This window comes from Manihot esculenta, chromosome 5 (assembly GCF_001659605.2).
Source record: "Manihot esculenta cultivar AM560-2 chromosome 5, M.esculenta_v8, whole genome shotgun sequence".
Taxonomy (NCBI): Eukaryota; Viridiplantae; Streptophyta; class Magnoliopsida; order Malpighiales; family Euphorbiaceae; genus Manihot; species Manihot esculenta.
The window spans coordinates 6,075,507-6,096,689 of NC_035165.2; the positions used below are offsets into that span (position 1 = coordinate 6,075,507).

A 21,183-nucleotide genomic window follows, 5' to 3' on the forward strand; every position below is an offset into this window, starting at 1 on the left:
AAATCAAATCATCTAAACAAACTCAATTAAAATAATAAATTAGACCATCAACTAAACTAGATAACCCAAGCAAAAAAACCGTTACACACCATTTATATCCCACGCCATAATTAAAATAAATAATTAAACAAAATCTCAAAAAAATAAAAATAATAAATACAAAAAATAAAAAAATAAAACACTATTATACAGATGTACAAAATAGAGAAATAAAAAGAAATAAGTCGTTAATGAGTGTTATTCATCAACATAAGTAAAACTAAGAAAATAATTGTTATAGAGTCCAATAAAAAAGATCAATATGAGAAATAACCACCAGATATATCAGTGTGATCTCAAATGACTGATGATCACTAGATACATGAGTGTGATCTGAAATGATGATATTATGTATAGAATATATTTTTTATTGAAAACTAAAGTCAAAATCTTAAAAAACATTAAGGGTAAAAAAGATTTGGGAAGGATGACGACTCTAAAAAGAAAGCTTCCTCCCCTCATCTTAAGGCAAATAAAATGAATAAACGCCACCTAAATCGGAGAAAAGCAAGCAAAAGCGGGAACAACTAAAAACAAAACAGCAAAATCAAACCTTAAAATGCAAAGTTTTCTTTTCTCCTTTCATTTATCACTGCTCATTCCGAGAAAATTCTCTCCCCTCAATTGGTTATGTGTTAATGGGTACTTATGCTAGCCCTAGATATTAATGCTAATACATTGATGGAACTCTGTGTCATTTCTTAAAAATTTTAAATTAAATATTAATAATTAAAGTTAAGAAAAGAGAGTAAAAGAAAATTCATGTTTTCACACTTTTGATAGTTCTGGCGCTTACTTAGCAGTCTTATATTACAATATTTACCGTTTAAAAAAAAATTCAAGTGGGCTAAAGGTATAACTAGAAAATCCATTATAAAGCATAGAAAATAAAATTCAATTCTACCCTTTTAAATCAGATCAAACCAAATCAAATCTAAATAAATCAAACTAAAATATCTATAAAATCATAGAAATCCCCACCACTTTTAAGTAGGAGCACCACTGCATCTGGAGAATCAAGGCACCACAGAAAATATTCATGATAAAATTGAACATGAAACTCATAAAACACAAAGAAATCGGTTTGAACCAAAGAAATTCAACTTTGAACTAAAGGCCCAACCTCTAGGAAGGACAACAGACTCTCTTACACCAAACATGCAAATATTAGAAACCTCCTCAACTATTACATTATTAACGAAATCCCTCTTAAAAAAAATAGACGAAAAAAAAGAGTATGTTTTGCTACTGAAATTAAAAAATAACTATACAGATAGAATAAATAAGCATTCACAGACTTAACATGGCAATTTCAATTTTCAAGAGAGTTAAATTGCAGCAAACTTTTGTTAAAATTATTAATTATTTGATGAAAACTAGGGTTGCTAGAAAATAAAATCTCTCATCAAAGCCCTTACATCTCCAATCAATTTCAATTAGTCCAAATCACAACATGGGCCAATAAAGCCTTGCGATTCGGCCCATTTTGTGGTTTTATGATCATGGGCCAGTACTCATTTGACTGTGGGCGGGTTGAAGCCCATTACAAACGGGTCTGGCTGCAGCCGTTAGGTCACGTGTTATTGCAAAACACTCACCAGCTCATCCTTCCCTTCCACATCCTGTTCACGTTAGCCGTCTTCCAAGTTTTAACCTACACTCAATCTGCGCACTTTAGCAGCCTCCTCATATCACTCTGTCTTCCACAAAACACAAACAGAACTCCCAATTGGACTCTTCCTACTCTCTCTCTTCTTTGTCTCTCTCGGGGAATTAGGGTTTTTACTGCCTTACTACTCGCTCTATCCTTGTGGTTTATGCGTTTCAATGCCTGCTAATTGCTTACCTAAATCGCGTCTTCAAAACCCTAGACTGTGCCGAACTGCTCCATTTTGTGGGCTATTTTGGCTCATCAGTGGATTTGAGTCTTCACTTCTGTTGGAATCGTGTGCCAGAATTTGATTCCAGCACCGTGTTTCTCAGATGGGGCCGAATCGCAGAAGGGGCGCCGGTAAAGCTGCTGCCGCTGCGGCTGCCCGTCGCCAATGGAAGGTGGGTGATCTTGTCCTCGCGAAAGTGAAAGGATTTCCAGCTTGGCCAGCCACGGTATGCCCTACACATATATCTATTTATATTGGCTCTATCTTTACATATGGGTATGCTTATGGTATTCCAAGTGTTCATGTACGTTTGTCTATACCTTTGGTTCTTGTTTTTCTTTTGAATCTCTGATTTAGTAAGGCTTTTAGGTTGCATACTACTACCAGTTGTCTTCGTCTTGTGGAATCTCAACAGAATGTTTAGGTTCTTTTAGGACGTTAATTGCGGATTTTCTGCTAGCTTTATTGATGTTTACTAGTTTAATTTAGTCGCCTTTGGCAGAGTAACTTCCTTGGAGACTTTATATTCAAATCCTCTTAATTAGTTCTGCTGCCATAAAAAAACGCCCGTGTTGCATTGAGATTAAGAACTACTTTATTTTTATTTTATTTCTCATTTGTTGGAACTGTACTCTTTTATTCGGATATGTAATTGCACCTAGTTGATTTTGAACAGCTCAAGTTTGATGCATAAAAAATTTTTCAAGCTCCAGCTGAACTCTTGCTTGACTTGTTTCAAACTTGCCCCAATATCTATACGCTCAAGCTTGGTTTCTTTTGAAAATGAGCTAAGATGAGAAGAGTTTTTATTGAGCCAACTATCACATCGCTAGCACTTTGACTCAGTTCATTATAATGAGTTTTAGGCTAAAAATAATAAGTTTAAAACTAAAACGTTCTCAAATTCAATAAAAATAGTTTTTAATACCATCTAACTAGAATACTTGAAGTAGTGCTTTTTCAAAACTAAAGTTCCAAGAGAAGCCTAAGATTTTGTGGGAAATTTGAATTTTTTGGTTAACTGAATGCATTTATTTGCTGGAAGTAGCCACTCACATAATCTTTGTATACTAATTCTAACAAAAATGAGCATTCTGTTTCTATTCTCCATCTGCATGTCGACCATCAAGTTTATTTATTTGGTTGCTGATGCCAGGTAAGTGAGCCGGAGAAGTGGGGATATCCAGCTGATTGGAAGAAAGTACTTGTCTACTTCTTTGGCACGCAGCAAATGTAAGCTTTTTATCAATGTTTATAGTTTGATGCATTGATTTCCAGTTATTTTTGCTGAGATAATCCCTTTGAGTTTGCTCTAAGTTTAAAATGTTTGTTGTTGGAAATTGAATGAGAAATGAAAGGGATTTTTCTTCAATATAGATAGTTGTTAAGGAGTGCTTATGGTGGATTGTTGAATAATGCTCAGTTTTGATCTTGGATTCCCCATCATGGTTTTAGATTGTGGTTACTAAGAGGAGTGATTGAATGATGACATTTCAATCCATTGCGCCCCTATGCATGCCAAGATGTGCTAGATGTTGCCAAGCATTGGAATCGCCCCTTGCTTAATTCATCCTCAATTACTTTTTAGATGTTACTTCTACTTAGTCATGACTGTACTTCGTTTTTTTTATCCTTTTTATGGTATCATTGCATTAGTGTTACCAACTTGAAGGTTTTGAAAGTGAAATATTTGATCTAATTGAATGTGGGATATAAAATTCTAGATGTGGCAACAACATTTCAATCATCCCTCGCTTGACTCATCCTCAGTTCATTTTTTAGATGCTTCTTTTACTACCTATGAATGCACTCATTTTTTTTTAATCCTTTTTTTGGTATTATTGCATCAGTGTTATCATCTTGAAGTCGTTGAAAGTGAAATATTTAATCTAATTGAGTGTGGGATATAAATTTGATACTGTGTGTGAAAAATAATATATTTTATGTTTTTGTGTTTGACTAGTTGGTAACATTTCTTCTAGTTGTGTTTAGATCTTTATATTCTTTTAAGATGGTCTTTTGTTGATTTGCTTGCTTTCTTTTTTTATAATAAATTTTTGTAAATGTTGTACCATTGTAAGTCCATTGTTATGAGAATAATTCGATTTGATCCCCATCCAAGCGATTCAAATTTATAGGGTGAATTATATATGTATTTGATTTGTGTCCAAATAGGAAGAGTTGATAGTGGATTGGCAAATCAATATGAATCCACTGGTTTAGTCTATTCGTTTTCTAGAGGGTTGATTTAGTCTATTCATTTTCTAGATGATTGTTAGACCTGTAGCTTCAAAAGTTAAGGCTTCATTTTGTTTTTATTATAAGTGCAAATGAAATCCTCCCCTTTCACTTTATTTTTATTATAAGAAGTGCATATGAAATCTTCTGTTGGCTATTTTTTCTTCCACCAGCCATTCTTTTCCCTCTCCCTCTTCTTTCGTTTTATATATATATATATATATATATTTTTGTTAATTTACTTATCCAACTATAGTTTGCAAATTACCACATTTGTACCAGTATATTTTGACCTTTTATTTTAATCCACTATTTTTTTAATTATTTGATCAAATTTAAATGAGAGTTTTAGTACACATCTACCATATAAGAGTATATTGTTCTATTAAAAACATTTAAATAATTAAATTAAACAATAATTCTATGTTTATCAAAGTATGTCACTGACATTTTTCTACATAAACTTTTAAGACATCAATTTAATTAATTTTGAAAATTTCTATTGAACTTTGTGATTTATTTGTTTACAAAATGAAGATCTTGATTCTTGATTTGACAACTATGGGTATGCCACTTAAGTAAACAGTACATGAAATACACTTGTACTGTTTGTGGGTCATTTATTGCATAAATTTTTATATCTGGTTTCATAACTCAATTTTATTTATTTATTTTCTTCATCTTTTATAATGCAAATATTTTACAATTTTGTTTTGATAAGAATATTTTTACAATATTTACTGTAAAAAGGCTCCTAAAATCTTTATTAGACTATTGGATATAGAGCTAATAATTAGCCAACTTGAAATTGATTTCTTTTAATTTTTACTAAATGTAATTGCTTTCTGCCCTTCCCCCCCCCCCCCCCCCAAATTATATTTATTCTTCCAAAGTGAGCATTAATGCCATCTAACCATAAAAAGATTAAGTCTGGTAGTGTGATGGATTCATCATCTTGTCTCTACCATGGATTCTATGTGCCCATTTGGTTTAGCTTTTGCTCTCTAGTGATGAGCTGTTGATGGATCAATCTTTGAAAACAAGTTTCTGATATGGTAAATCTAAAACCTGGCTTTTGTATTTGCGAATGCCAGCTTTTGAATTTATAACAGAATGCTAGTTCTTCATTAAAACTGAAAATCTCAGCCTTTAGAAACGAAAGGCTAGAATGAATTATTTTAAACCTAAATTAGCCCTTTTTTTTGTAATCATATTGACTTGTAATTAAAAATAAGAAAAATAGTTTCAGTAAAACAGTATTTATTTGTATTTTTCAGTTTTTAATATGTATTCATATTCATATGGCTGAATACATATTAACTTATTAAAATTATGGAAATAATTAACTAAAATATAGGAATATTAGATAGTAAATCTATACTTGCATATTTATGTATTGCTAAAAGTTAATTTATAGGAAGAAATTCATTCATACATAATAAATACAATTTGTTGTGTGATATATAATAAAACAAAAAGGTTCTTATTTATTTTTTTATTTTTTTATTTTTTAGCCTGACCACTGCTTCAACTGCAAAATTACCTAAGGTTTTGTAATTAGTTACAATACTTTTTGTAAATAGTTGGCCACTAACTGCTAGCTGCTCAAAATTGATAGTTAATCATTACCATATACCAGGACGTTTCATCTTCTTCTCTATGGTATGGCTGCTTGTCTGTTTCTTTTATGTTATTCCTTTTTATTCTTTACCTTTAGGCTTTTTGCTCCCATGGAAAGAGAAGCAAAATCAATAACCTGAACCCCTATATCACTGAACATGGATGTTTAATGAAGCATTTTGGAAAGCTGGCCTACCTCGTTCTGGGATGTGTGTCTCATATTGTGGTACGGGGGGGGGGAGTTAATTAGGTAAAGGTAATTATGATCAGTTCATGAAGTAGACATTTTTGCTCTTTTATTTATTTATTTGTTTTTTGGTTTTTTTTTTTGGGGGGGGGGGTTGATTATGGAATTAGTGTGGTTTCCTGCATTAGTGAGATTAAGATACATTGCAGTTTGTAATTTGTATGCTGGTCTTGAGATTGGAGTGATCAATGGTGAAATGGCCATGAAAAGTAGTTATTCTATTCATTTATTTTCTTTTGGTGGGTGGTTTTTTTCTGCTTTTTTTTTTGGGGTGGAGGGTGGGGGTGGCAGGGCTCATTTATCTTTCTAGAAATTTTTGCAGGTTATATGGCTAATTTGTTAATTTGATTTTCATTGGTCAATCTTGTGCATAGATGTAGCATGTTTTATGACTATGATTAGGCATGCAACTAGAGTATCTTTGCTACGGGAATATTTGATGCTATCATTATCATGTGAGTATTGAGAAATTTCCTGTTTATTGAAGTTTTGCTTTATTTTGATGGATATGTTATCATGCAGAGCTTTCTGCAACCCTGCTGATGTTGAAGCATTTACTGAAGAGAAGAAGCAATCTCTTTTGGTTAAACGTCAAGGAAAGGGTGCAGATTTTGTTCGTGCAGTGCAGGAGATTATCGACAGTTATGAAAAGTCTAAGAAACCAGACCAATTTGATGATCTCAATTCTGGTAATGAAGTTACACTTGTAAATGGTGGGAATTCAATGGAGTCATCAGCAAACTTTGAATTGAAGGATCAGACTGAAACTTCCGAAGTAACTGTTACAGTGAGACGTGACACTAGCCTTGCAAGCAGTGTTGCTCCGGATGTGGCAAAAGTTGGTTCTTTGCATGATGAAGAGGCCTCATTGCAGCAGCCTGATGATAATTTGGCGGCCACAGCAAAACCTGTTATAACTACTTACACTTCAAGGAAAAGATCTGGAGGCTTACGGTCTAGAAAACGTGCCACACAGAAAAAGGATTCATCAGTTGAAAGGTCTATAAGGTTGGTATCCTCTAGATTCCAGAACTTCATAATGCCATCGAATGATTGTAAACAGAGTGCAGTTGATGCATCAACTGAAGTAATCCTAAACAGGTCCCTGCGAAGGAACAAGCGATTTAGAAAATCACCATGTGCCTCTGAATTGGATGATGTGGATTCATCTGCTTTTGTTTCAAATGGAAGTGTTGAAGATGATGGCTCTGAAATTGTAACAGTTGATTCTGATTCTCTGAGTCTGAATGAAGGCAGCACTGTAGACAGTGCTTGTAAACCTGAGCACTCCGAAACTGATGTTGATGGTTTGGAAGCAGATATTGAGTTGAGCAAAGGGCTTGATTTTCAAATAAAGGCTGTTTTTATCAAGAAGAAACGGAAACCAAACAGAAAGCGGGTGACTAATGAAGCAAATGAGCGACCTGCCAGGTTGGAAACAGAGGCAGATTTGGATGCTGGAGTGCCTGGTAGCAGCCAAAATTCACAGTGGGCTTGCGAAAACTTGAGTGAGAGGCATAACAAAGATGATGGAGATGAGCACTTGCCACTAGTGAAACGAGCTAGAGTTAGAATGGGCAAATTATCATCACTGGAAGATCACAGTGTTTTTTCTCATGGGGAAGAAAAGACATCCGATGAATTTGCAGTCAATTTTGCTGAGGCACACAATGGCTTATGTCAAGTTGAAGAAAGAACCTCTGGGGAAGTTGCAGTCACTACGTTGGAGCATATTGGCCCTCCTTGTAAGTTCCAAGATGATTGTTCAGCTGATAAAGGTTCATTTTCAGTAAAGGAAGCTTTAGATCATGCATCACCTCAGAAGGGCTGTGCTCAAACTCTAGGGAACAGGCCTCTGCTTTCAATTGCTAAGGAGCATCAATCTCTTGGCTGTTCAGCAGATGGTGAAGCTGCTTTACCTCCATCCAAACGTCTTCATCGTGCTCTAGAAGCCATGTCTGCAAATGCTGCTGAAGAAGGTCAGGCATGTGCTGATATATCAACCCTGAAAACATCAATAAATGACTCCTTGTGCAAGTCTATTAACAGAAAACGGAGTAATTGTGCTAGAGAGCAAAGCATAGAGTCTCCTGGCTGTAGGGCCTCTGCACTATGCTCCAGCTCAAACAGAGTCTTAGAGGAAGCTATAAAAGCACCATTAAAAGCGGACATCTGCAATCAACCAACTGAAAGTTCTGATAGCCAAGAGCATTATGAAGGTGTCTTGACAGAGGCCTTGGATCATGACCTTGGCAGATCATGTGTTGAGGGTGACACTATTTCTATCACCATTCAACAAAATGCAAAAGACTCCATGCCAAATTTTGACAGAAGAGAAGGCACTCTGCAATCCAATCATGGTTCATTTGATCAGTTGTTCCTTCTCAAGGATGAAATAGGTTCTGAAAACATCGAGTCAAGGGATGTTGGAGATGAAAATCACAATAAAGATGTTTTGGAGCATTCTCAAATGAGTCCAAGTCTCATCACACAGGTTGATGAAACTGCTAAAGGTTCTTCTGAGAACGGTTCTAATGTGTTTCCATACAGTGCTGAGGATACTGGCTGTGAGAATACCGAGTCATTGAGATCTCTAGCTGATGGCGACAACCAAGTCAATGGCGTGTAAGTGTCCATTTTTTTCTGGCTTTGTTCCCTGCTATGGTTGCAAGTATATGCTAAATTGCTAATAGTTTTTATGGAGAACTCATATTGTTTCATAATGTTCATTCCTTTAGAGTATTCCTTTTTGAGTTAAGGCATGAGCATACAGTTATCTAAATTTATAATTTACTTTAGTCTCCTTAAAAATCTGAATATATCTAACAGCAGCCATTGTGGGATTGAAAAATTAACATTATATGTTTATCTGAGATTTTCTTTCATCCCTTAAAATCAAATATATTTATTTGTTCCAGTTTCTATCTTAGGTGTGAGGAGGCAAAAGTCGAATATGAGAAAAAACAAGAGAAAACTAATTATGCTTCTATTTCTAATGATCATTTGAATGAAAGGGCGTCGCACTCAAGTCCAATGCCAGCTGATGGAGTAGAATTGCTTGCTCAAACATCGCCACCCACAACCTCAACATGCCATGTATCTACTTCAGAAAGTGCTAATTTTATTCAAAATAGTCAATGCTCCAGCCCTAATCGTTGTCACCAGAAAACTGTGTGCACATCGATTAACGAAGAAAAAATGGAATCAGTGGCAGTGCTGCAACACACAAAATCCGTTGGCAAATGGAGTAATTATGCAGAAGCACAGGCTGTTCTATCATCCTTCGAAAGAATGCTTGGTTCATTAACAAGGACGAAAGAGAGCATTGGTCGAGCAACTCGCATAGCCATTGACTGTGCAAAGTTTGGCCTTTCTACTAAGGTGAGATAGTGATGCTAATATGAGAGAATAGTTGGTATATATTTAGGTATATTATCCCATTTTTTTATAAAAAAAATGATTAGGAAGAAGAGAATAGGGCTATACTCTTTATCTTATAAGGTTAGAGTCTTGCTTTCTTTATTAATTTTTTTCTAGAAAGATTTTATGGATCATTGGTGGAATTCTTATTTGTCTTGCTTTGCTAACTTACCTAGAGAGTTAGTTTGCAATATTCCTGTTCTTAGTATGTACATTGAGGTTACACTTTTTTTTATGTATATTCACATGGGAGTGAGAATGTTTTGACAAGTCTGCTTGAAGTTTATTTGCTTTATCCTTATAACAATGATTTAGTTGCATAACTTGCATTGAAAGCATACTCATACCATAAATTCTTTACTGATGCTGTCTTTAAAACTTAGGTAGTGGAGATTTTAACCCACAACTTGGAAAATGAGTCAAGTTTACATAGGAGGGTGGATTTATTCTTCCTTGTGGATTCTATCACTCAATGCTCTCGAGCTTTGAAAGGTAAATTGATTATTTGTGTCATTAATTTTGATATGTAGAAACCTGATAAGTATTGTTCATGTTGTGCTTGAATTTCCAGGTGATGTTGGTGGCATATACCCTTCAGCTATTCAATCAGTTTTAACACGCTTACTTTCAGCGGCTGCTCCTCCTGGAAGTTTCGCACTGGAAAATCGGAGGCAGTGTTTGAAGGCGAGTTTTGGATTTTCTATTGCATGGTTTTTTCTTGCGTCATTTGTTTTATATCTTGGTTGATGTGTTGCATTTGTGTTTCTTTATAGGTTTTAAGGCTTTGGCTGGAAAGAAAGATCCTTCCGGAGTCTGTTATTCGCCATCATATGCGGGAACTTGATGCATTAGGTGGTTCATCTTCTGCTGGTGCTTATTCTCGTCGATCAGCTAGAACAGAAAGGGCTTTAGATGATCCTGTTAGGGACATGGAGGGTATGCTTGTCGATGAATATGGAAGGTTTGAATTTTTTTTTATTTTTATTTCTGTGGCATTTAATATCATTGAAGTTGTATAACATATTTGACCAAGTTATTTCTTGTTGCATCAGCAATTCAAGTTTTCAGCTTCCAGGATTTTGTATGCCTCGCATGCTTAAGGATGAAGATGAAGGAAGTGATTCTGATGGAGAGAGTTTTGAGGCTGTCACTCCTGAACATAATTATGAAACCCCTGAAGAGCTTGAGACCACTCCAGCAGCAGAGAAGCACACACACATCTTGGAAGATGTTGATGGGGAGCTTGAAATGGAGGATGTGGCTCCCTCTTGTGAAGTTGAAACTAGTTCTACCGGTGGTACTGCTGTGGTCAATTCTTCAGGGCATTTGCAAAATCAATTAGAACAGCATTTTCCACTGCCTTTTGCCCCTCCTCTGCCTCAGGATGTGCCACCATCATCACCACCATTGCCAACATCACCCCCTCCGCCTCCACCTCCACCACCACCTCTTGCTGCCCCACAGTCATGTGGAATGCCTGATCCATATGTGGATTCAAAGTTTTATGCAAATTCACATGTGAGCATTTATACTTGATTACTCTCTTACCATATTGCCCTAGGATGGCATATATCAGATATTCAGAGACATTCTTCTGATTGAACTAAATTTGCAGAATATGCATGATGATGCTAGAGAATCTGTGGATCAGCAGCCAGAAGCACCAAGAATGAATCCATCAATCTCCAATGGGGTGCATTACCATGGTCCTGAATGCAGGGATCAGATGCAGATGCAGCAGTTTGACTCGAACTCTTTCAACAGTTACTCTGTACCTCCAGTGCACACAGATGGACCAAACTTCCACCACAAGGCTTATCCTCCAAGGCCTCCACACCCACCAACTTCAAATCACTTCTCTTATGTTCAGGCTGGCCAGCATGTGAAGTCTCGGAGAGAGACCCCACCTCCTTACCACCACAGATTCCACTCATCACATAGTGCAGATGGTGGAAACTTCTATAATAACCACGACAGAATGAGACCAGTCCCATATGAAATGAATGACGGCTGGAGATACCCTGCACCTCCTTTTCCTGGTAATTTTAATTTATCTGAAAGTTTATAGAGATTTATGCACATGTTAATTCATTGTATGGTATTTCGTGTTTTTATCTTATTGTCAATACCATTTTCCCCACATAGGTCCACGGCATCCTGATAAAAGTAGAGCATCTCACCCACCTGGTCCTTATGGTGGCCCCCCTAGAGAACCGAATAGAATTCCTCATCAGGAATGGTCATTTCCTCCCCGGGGGACACATCATAGGAACTTCATGCCTTTTAGACCTCCACCTGAAAGGGCAATTCCAGTGTCAAATAGAGGTGTGTTATTTTCTGTCTCATTGTGTTAATTTGAGAGCAAAATGGAATCTTCTTCCCCCCCCCCCCCCCTTTTTAACTGTTCTTTATGTACTAGATCTTCAGTAACTGGGAAAATCTCATATCTTTCTTTTGTTCAGCTTCAAGTATTTGGCGACCAAGATGAGCAACATCCTTGCTCAGCTGAGACTGGTAAAATTTCCGCTGCTCAGCTGAGATTAATATATATATATAGGCTGAAAACATAATTGTGTACTTGTACTTTAGTATTTTTGTCTATTAGACACAGACAACTTTACTTGTGACCTAATAAACGCCTAAACTTTTAAAAAATTTACTTTGAAACACCTAAACTTATTTTTTTAAAAAAATTTACTTTTAAACACAACTTTAAAACCATGGATTTGCCCGAATTGTGTTTAAAAGTAATATTTTTATAGAGTTTAGGAGTTTAATAGGTCACGATTAAAGTTGAGGTGTCTGATAGCTAAAAGTGTTAGTATAGGCATGCAAGTATGCATTTAGCCTATATATATTGCATTTGTTCTTTTTTTTAGGAGTTTGTGTTTCTCAAAAATTTCCCTTGTTGATTTGTATTCTGCTTTGTATTTGTCAGAATCCATTTTTTTGCCTGGCTTCTCGGCTTGTTAAGGAGAGCGAGTCTGTTTGGGTCAATGCTCATTGTGCAGTGTTCTACATATAAGGGATTGTTTGAGAATTTGGCTCAGAAGATCGGTGCGAGTTTGACATGCTTCATTGGTTGTATATATGTATTTTATCAACTCTTTGCGGAATGCAGAGGGCTGTTAGACAGTCATCATGGAGATTTGGAGAGCTGTAACCATATCCTAGACTTTCTTGTATCAATTTTTATTTTCTTGTATCTTAGCATAATTTATTTGTTGGAAAGCCTTATAGGAATTCTATCAAAATTTTTGCTGGGCCATTTGAAACAGCTTTTTAGCCTCTTCAAATAGTTGCTCCGTCAGCTGTAATTTTTTTTTTTCTTTCTTTTTCTCCGGTCTGCAGTGGAAGAATTTTCCTGGCCCAGCTGGATCAGAAATTCAGAATTCAGGGTAAGACAATCAACTATCATTTTTATCAACTGATTCATAGTGCTGGCTGTTAGCAAGAGCTAGAAACCAAATATGTTCACTTGAATCTGTGAAAATCATTTGGTGTGATAGAAGCCAAGTGTCTAGCTACTGAATTTGCACATTGTAGATTGGTTGTATATATTACAACTCATTGGAACAGAAAATTTTAATTTCAGGAACTTCAATTGTAGTTTTCTGGGGTAAATATTCTGTTGGTGTTTTGGTTATGCTATGAAATGACAATTGTGAATTGCTGAAACGTTTGTATTTCACTTCCCTTTCAGCATTGCTTATGAGGTAGGTTGCATTAGACACATTTAGTGAAATTTAGTTTAATTTAGTTTGGGTGGTTAGTTGCTGTGTACCTTGGTATGACTCAATGAGTGCCACCGGTTAAAAACTGTGGAAGGCCAGAGCATGTTTCAACCATACATACATATGCATACAAGACAAACTGATGATGAGCTTCAACAGATGCAGGTCTGGTACATACCAGTTACAGGTTCTGTTGGGAATGATGATTTTTAAGGAGGAATAGGAAGCTATGTTCGGAGAGGATTATACAATGTTGTACTTCCATTAAAAGGGTATAATTGGAGGGGTCTCCCGTGTGAAGCCCTCAATGGTTTTGAGTATACTTGTGAATAATGCGTTGCATGGTCGAAGAACCCTATAACTGCTTCGGGGATAGGTTGTGGCTTTCTCGCTGCAAATAGAAATAGTTGAGAAAATGCATAAATTACTGGGTAGCTTATTCTCAATCTTGGAAATGATTAACGGTAGTTATTTACAGGGTAACTTACAGAGACCTCTTGTGATTTGATCAAATTCATAAAGTAATTATATTGTAACAACTTAATTCAATATTTAGAAATAATATAATTAATTTAGAAATAATATAATTAATTCGTTATTCTGTTAAATTATAAATTTTTTTTCTAAGTTAAATAAGTGGTTAAATTATTTTTAATATGAAACAAAATAATTGAATTGCCCTTTAATAAAAAAAACTATTAAAACTATTCAATAAACAATTAAATAATCCAAACACCGAAAACTTCTCAGCTTTTTTGTTTTGAATTTCCATCGTTGTTCTTAGGTAGATCCTTCTTTGAGCATACTCAAATTTGATGCTCTATTGAGCATTTTCGAAACAGCTCCTTATTGATCCTTCTATTGTTTGAGCAGAAAATTCATTGTAAATATCATCGACCGGCACTCTATTGAGCAGATTTTTCATCGAATAAATTTGATTTTGATACTTTATTGAGTATTCTCAAAGCAGCTTTTCTATTGAGCCTTTTGAGTAAAAAATTTATTGTAAGGTTTATCGATTGTACCGATTAAACAGTGAGGTTTATCGACTGAACAGATAAAATTTATATAAATCTATTGATTTCGTTTAGGTATTAAGTTCTTAATAAATCATCGATTGTATTGATTAAATCTATTAATTTAATTTAGATATTAAGTTTTTAATAAATCGCTCGTATCGACAATTACAAATATGCATTTAAATCTCTATAATTTATTTTTTTTTTTGCGGAAAGGACATTTTATTATACGAAAATGAAAATGAAAGTAATGAATTAAATTATTACAAAAAATTTAGATGAAAGTCATGAATTAAATTGTTAAAAAAAATTTAATGAGAAATTAATTTGTGGATTTAGTAAAACTTCAATATCGTTGTGTAAATTATCCTTATTTATATTAGTTATTTTTCTATTTTAGAGGTTTTGATATTTATTATCAAATTTAGGAGAAAATTATTATTTAACTTTTGTCTTATAAGAAACTTTATTAATTAATTTTTTATTTTAAAAAATATATTCAAATTAAAGTTTTAAAATTTTATTAATTAGTTATTGCATAAATTGTTAAAAAAAATTAAAAATACATTCAATACAAAAAATTAATTATTATATTTTTAGTAAAATTGAGATATTAATTAATTTTTTAAACTACAGAAATTACATGATAAAATATTTAATAGTTAAAATAAATAAATAAATTTTTAAAATTTAAAAAATATTTTAATATATTTTTAAAAATTAAATTTCCACATAACATAAAAATTAAATAATAAATTTTATTAAAATTTATAATTTAAAATAAATTATTAAAAATTGCTCATCTTTTAAAATATTATATTATATTATATAAAAAGTTGTTATCTTTATAATATCAGATAATAATTATTTTGATAATTATTTATTGGATAGAATTAATACGTGTCACTAAAGTAAAAAAATATGCTTAAAATATTGACAATATTCTACATTCTTACATGATATTTCTCTTTTATAAAATTAATTTTTACTATTTTTAAAATTGTTTATTTGTCATGACACACAGAATTTAAATATATTTTTTAAAATAAAAAATTCCAACTCATCTAAAAGAACTAACCATAATTAAAACTTAAATATGTTCAATGAGAGTCCCCTTTTCTTTTGAAATCCCTAAGTTATCTGAATCCCCTTCTCTCCCCTTTGGTTGCACAAGCTCTCCCATTGTTATCAGATGCATCTGCTCGTTCTCTACTTTCTCAACTAGGGTTTAATCCAACCACCACTTTGTTGGAACCTGCACAGAGACCTCAAGTGCAGCAGTATCCCTCTAGGGACAACAATCACAGTCTCCAACATCATGGGCATGGCACCCACATCGTTTCAGCAATAAATTTGATAAATTCATTGCAAATTTGCTATAACCCATAAAATTTTACACAAAAAATTATTGTATCATCACTCGTCTTCAGAATTCCACTTCTTTCACCAGCTTCTCCGTCGTCTTCTTATCAGCTATAGCCTTCGCCGATGTGCTCACCATCCTCTGCCAATAAAACACAACAAACGACGTGCCATTTTTGTTCCTAAACTCCGTCTAAACTTCCGTCGATTTTAAAATACCAGCCATTGTTGCTGCCATGCCGTCCAAATATACCTGCTGTCACAATTTCCACGGACCAGTAAGCCTCGCACCACCAAAATAACCACCAAGTTTGAAAAGGGAAGAGGAAGGGATTCAAATAACCTAGGGATTTCAAATGAAAAGGGATTCAGATTTCTTTAAGGGAATTTTAAATAACCATGGTTAGTTCTTTTGGATGAGATGGAATTTTTTATTTTTAAAAAAAATCTATTTAAATTCCATGTGTCAATGACAAGTTGGCAATTTTAAAAAAATCTATTTAAATCATTTATTATTTTATTTTGAGATGAAATCATTATTTATTATTAGTTGGATTAAATAACCTTTTGAAATATATAACATCATTTACTAATCATGTAAATTGTTTCTTTTAATAAGTTGTATATAGAAAAGATCTGATATTTTTGTAATTTGCTTCTCAGTTTCAATATGAATTTTCCTTTAAAAAAAAAGAAAAGAAATTTCATGGTTATTTTCATCGACTCCTAAAAATTGCAAGTATGAGCCAGCGGACAAATTGGGATCCACAGAAATTGCATCAACGAAGCAGCAATGATTTTGGCAGTTGAGGTGGAAATAAATCCGTTGAAAAATTGCGAGCGAGAAGATGTTTGAGCCTTTAGGTGATTCCATTTCCACTTAGTTCGATCGGGAATGGGAGCTTCTCCATCTGTCCCAGAGAAATCAATCCATCAATTCTGTGTCAAGGTGAAACTTCTTCTTCTTCTTTTCAATTTAGAACCTTTGCATGCCTCTGTCTCATTTTTGTGGGCCTGGGATCAGGACGCACGGGGTCAGGATGTCGACCTTAGCATCTACAAAGGCAAGGTTCTTCTCGTGGTTAATGTCGCCTCCAAATGGTTTTTCTCTTTTCCAACGTTAATTTTCTGGGTTTTCTCTAATTTTTAAAGATGATATCTTAGGAATTTCACTCTTCTGAACTTTTGTTTCTTTCGAGCAGTGGATTTACAGATTCGAATTACACCCAGTTGACTGATCTTTATAACAAGTATAAGGACCAAGGTTTTCTCGCTTCCTTTTCCCCTTTTCTTCCCCCTTTTTTCTGTGTACTTTTGAGTAGGATAGAAACTCTAAATTTTGATTGCTGTTGATATTTTGTTGGGAAGTTAAAGGAGAAATTATTGAAATATGTGTATCAAACGATCTCTCTTGGAATTTGTTTTTGTCTTGTTGCACATTTTAAATAGCTTCTAATAACATATCTAAGCTGATCTCTGTTTGAATTGAGGAGTGCATGAGCATTAACAGGCTGCTGGATGAATTCCTAGTGCCAGTTGGAATCAGTGGAGCCTTTGTCCGGAAAACTATAAATCCCCCAGCTTACCGTCATTTTTAAAAGTATTTTGAGATAAGGAATCTGTATTTCCTTCATATTCCTTCTAGGTAATCAACTAGTCTTCATTGAAGGGCCCACTGTTTAGTGCATTGATAACTTTTTGAGCTTGCAACCACAAGGGTGCAGGTTCGAGTAATGCTGCCACTCCATTCAAAATGTTGAAGATTGGGTGGTCTCCAGATTCTCTCTTGTAGGACCCAAACTTGGTGGATGAAATGAACTTTGACCTTATTCAAGGATGACAATTGAATGCCTTTCTTTTTTCTTTTTTCCTTTTTTTTTTAAAAAAAAAGGTAAACTATTTACAGTTTCCTTAGATCTATGGCTGAAATATCAGGTTTTGAAGTCCTGGCGTTTCCATGTAATCAATTTCTGAAACAAGAGCCAGGGACAAGTAAGGATGCACAAGAGTTTGCTTGTACCAGATATAAGGCAGAATATCCAATTTTTCATAAGGTATTGGAGTTCACTTTTTTGATAATGTTCACAATATAATTGAGTATGACAGCTTAATTTAATTAATGATTTGCAATATAATTGAATATGAGTAAGTTTAATTTGAGTAGTAGTGATTGTGACTCCCTCATGTCCAAAGATTGTTTTGCCTTTACCAAAGAAACTTAACAAGGCAATGTTATAGGAGTGGCCATTGGTCCAGTCTAGGCTGGAACCAGCAATTTTGGTTCACGGTTCAGGGAAACTAGGGCCAGATCACAGTGTCCCCCTCAGTTCCAATTCCAGCCCTGGTTTGATTTTTGTTCTGATTTGATTTGGTCTGGTCAAAACCAATCTTCTTTTCCTTTGTAGGAAAAAAAAAGGAATAAAGGTTGAATTTATCTTCATTTTTGGTTCAAAACTGGTTTAGGTTTATTCATTTTTTAGCGACCTCAGTTCTGGGTTGGGAAGATCCAACTCCAACTCCGAACCAGATTGTCTCTTTTGTGTGTCATGCATGTTATTATCATGGAATCATAGTTGGTTGAATGCTATATTTTAGATGTAAAAGTTGTAAAGGTGTCTGTAAATTGGTGGAAGTTAGCTAATAAAGTTGAAATTGAGCGCTTGTTATTGATTAGATGGTTGGAATCAATTTTATTTTCATCACCAAAATTTTTCTAAGCATTTATGATAAATGTGTAGCATGTTAAGTCTATGGCAATATTGGATCATCATATCTGTAAGTGGAGTACTTTTATAACCTTGTATTTGATAACATAGAGTGGTCCCTGGTTATCTGGAGCTCCTAGTTACATTTATCTAGGTTGGATGCCCTCAGCATGTGCTGATGAGTGATGGGTGTCTTCCTACTTTTCTTCAGGGAAACTCTGCCCTTCGCATGGTCGCCAGACTGTCACATTGATTACATAGAGTAGGGCTTGGAAACCATTAAAGTTGCAATATAAATCGAGTATAGAGCATCAGTCAGATTTGTGCATGCCTAATCTTTGTTTAAGATGTATGGAAATGTGAAGGATTGAAAGATGTTTGAAGTTTGAAGCAGTTGCTGAATATGTGTGCCATGTTTTGATAAGAGATAAATAAGGAAATTTCAATGTTTTTAAGTTACTTCTATCGAGTGGCTGAAAGTTGAATTCAAAATAAATGTAAGATACTGATTTTAGACAGTTCAGGTTTCAGGAAGTATTTAGACTGGATTAATATATTCACTTTAGATTTTGTTCAAGTAATAATCTTTGGAAAAAATGAAGCATTTTAAGTAATTAAGAGCATCTTGTTACTCTATAAGTTTGTTGTTGGTCATTTGGCTTGCCAATCTTCTTGAAGAACATTTACTTGAGTGTGCAGGATGCACAATAGCAGATAAGACGGGGAAACCTTTTCTTATATTTTTACGTGATTAGAAATTCATTTTCTAAAGATAAGATCTTGTACGTTTGCATTTGTTTGAGTGCTTGTCAATAACTCCACTTATGATTGATGTCTCATCGTTCTCTCCATAACGTTCACCAACATGCTCATCTTCAACTAGATGTAGCTATTTTGCACAGAGTGAACATACTCAAGAATATGCTAAACTCTCCAATAATTAGGTTCGCGTCAATGGGCCGACTACAGCTCCTGTCTACAGATTCCTCAAGGCGAGTAGATCTGGAGTTTTTGGGTCTAGCATAAAATGGAATTTTACCAAGTTCTTAGTCAATAAGGAAGGGCATGTCATCAATCGCTACAACACAACCACCAATCCTTTGTCCCTTGAGGTCTCTCCTTTCTCTATACTGCTCTATATGTCTCAGTGTGCACATGAGATCAATCCATTTGTGTATAGTTGTCAATGTTACACCTAAGCTTCTCTGTTTCATCTTTTGTTTTCTGAGTGCAGGCTGATATCCAGAAAGCATTGGAAGCAAAGTGAGAAATGGCTATGCGTATGCTATTCCCCGACTTAGTTACTGTATATTATCAATTGGTATCTCTTATTTATGATATTCAGTTTTGCACGTTAGAGAATAACTGTAAGAGATTGTTGTAGATAGATAGTTTTGCTTATTTGCTGTTCCTATCGATTTTTTCAATGCACTTGTATTCGTCTGGTTGAGATTTTCCAGCAATGTGAACGCCATCTTTTCTGTACTGAGGTATTAGTTATGGTTGGTTGCATTAGAGACCGTTGCAGGCCTGCTTCGGTTAGTCGCCTAAAAGGGACGGGAAATGAAGCAGCGCCTAGTTCCTTAACGGTTTTTATTGTTTCTAGACTAAGACGGTGATTGGTTTACCATTTAGATGTTTGGTAATCCTGTTAATGGTTCTTATTTTTATATAATAAAAATATAAATATAAAAAATAAAATTTATTTTATTAATAATCATGTTATTAATCTTATATATATATGAGATAAATTATTAATTTTATGTGTACTTTAATAATAAATAAATTAGTTATTTTATTAGCATTATCTGACCGTCAAAGTAAAGAGTTCTTAATTCAATGATGGTTTCAACTAGTCCTAATTGAAGTAATCTATAAATGGTTTTTCTAAATTTCTTTTCAAGTTCACGTTTCGGATTGGATCAGTGAAGGGAGGAATCTGAACTCGGCTCTCCCTTTGTGATACCAAATGATTTCGAGCCCTGGAAGTTGGAACCATTGATTTGTTTTTGGGTCCTTGTGAAGTTGGAACCATGGATTTGTTTCTGATACAAACCGGTTCCTTCTCTCTCTCCCAAGGCAGAAGAAACCGGTCCTTATACCCTTGAAAGGCAGGACTGTAATTGTTGTATTCTCGTAAGACGAGGCTGAGTTTTCCCATGATGAACACATCTTTATAGACTTAAATGACAGATATTTTATCATATAACCATAGTATTTACAACAATTTTTCTGTTATATATATAATGATCTTACCTAAATATTTAGGTTTTATTTATTTTACGAAAAATTTCTCCATTTTTTAATATTTAAAGACATCCAAAAAATTTAATTAGTGAAAATGGCAAAAGAAGAGTTATTTTATAAACTTCTTGAACACTGTTACAACAAAAAAAGTATTTATTCTCCACACGTGACTTAGGAGTGCACATTATCAAGAGAGATGGGTACCACTTGCATCCATCAAGCAACCACATGAATCCATGAATCTCTTCCTTCATTATGAACACTAAATATTTCTCTCTTAGTCCTGTTTCTCGCCATTCAGATAAGGCGCAGAACCTTCCTGTTGTCAAACTTTAGCTCAACATTCACGTGGGCATGGGCTCACTCTTGGGATCTCATTGGCTAGAGAATGACCCATGAATGCACGTCTCAGTTATCTCCATACCCACAACCTTCAAATTTCAAACTCCAACCAGGGGTGTGGCTCCCATGTGTCGTTTTTAGAAAACGACATGTCGCTCTCTATGCTCCCACAAAGTTTAGGAACAATATGTTAATCATAAATGACTTTAAATCTGGTTTGTCACGGCCGGCAATGATGAGTGGCCGGCATGTCGGATTGACTATGACTATGTGCATGGGTTTAACTTAGCTACTGCACGTGATCTTGGACTCTACTTTCCAAGGCTACCC

The 21,183-nt window shown here is 34.6% G+C and overlaps 1 protein-coding gene across 7 annotated transcripts; it reads left to right on the forward strand.

Moving 5' to 3' along the window:
- The first annotated feature begins 1,690 nt into the window (after window positions 1–1,690).
- LOC110615328 (protein HUA2-LIKE 2) lies at window positions 1,691–19,749 on the forward strand. Of its 7 annotated transcripts, XM_021757171.2 has the most exons (16): window positions 1,691–2,145; window positions 3,076–3,152; window positions 6,547–8,649; window positions 8,943–9,405; window positions 9,828–9,936; window positions 10,016–10,128; window positions 10,218–10,405; window positions 10,497–10,962; window positions 11,060–11,483; window positions 11,590–11,769; window positions 16,444–16,508; window positions 16,584–16,660; window positions 16,762–16,823; window positions 17,495–17,613; window positions 19,209–19,376; window positions 19,499–19,749. In XM_021757171.2, the coding sequence occupies exons 1-16, from the start codon at window positions 2,023–2,025 to the stop codon at window positions 19,529–19,531; spliced, it is 4,770 nt and encodes a 1,589-aa protein (XP_021612863.1). In that variant the 5' UTR covers window positions 1,691–2,022; the 3' UTR covers window positions 19,532–19,749. The 7 variants fall into 7 exon arrangements, with proteins under 7 accessions (XP_021612863.1, XP_043812900.1, XP_043812898.1 ...); XM_043956965.1 differs by lacking the exons at window positions 16,444–16,508; window positions 16,584–16,660; window positions 16,762–16,823; ... (1 more) ...; window positions 19,209–19,376; window positions 19,499–19,749 and adding an exon at window positions 12,383–13,068 and having other exon boundaries at window positions 1,694–2,145; window positions 6,547–7,032; window positions 7,126–8,649; XM_021757167.2 differs by lacking the exons at window positions 16,444–16,508; window positions 16,584–16,660; window positions 16,762–16,823; ... (1 more) ...; window positions 19,209–19,376; window positions 19,499–19,749 and adding exons at window positions 11,907–11,958; window positions 12,383–13,068 and having other exon boundaries at window positions 1,695–2,145.
- The last annotated feature ends 1,434 nt before the right edge of the window (window positions 19,750–21,183 follow it).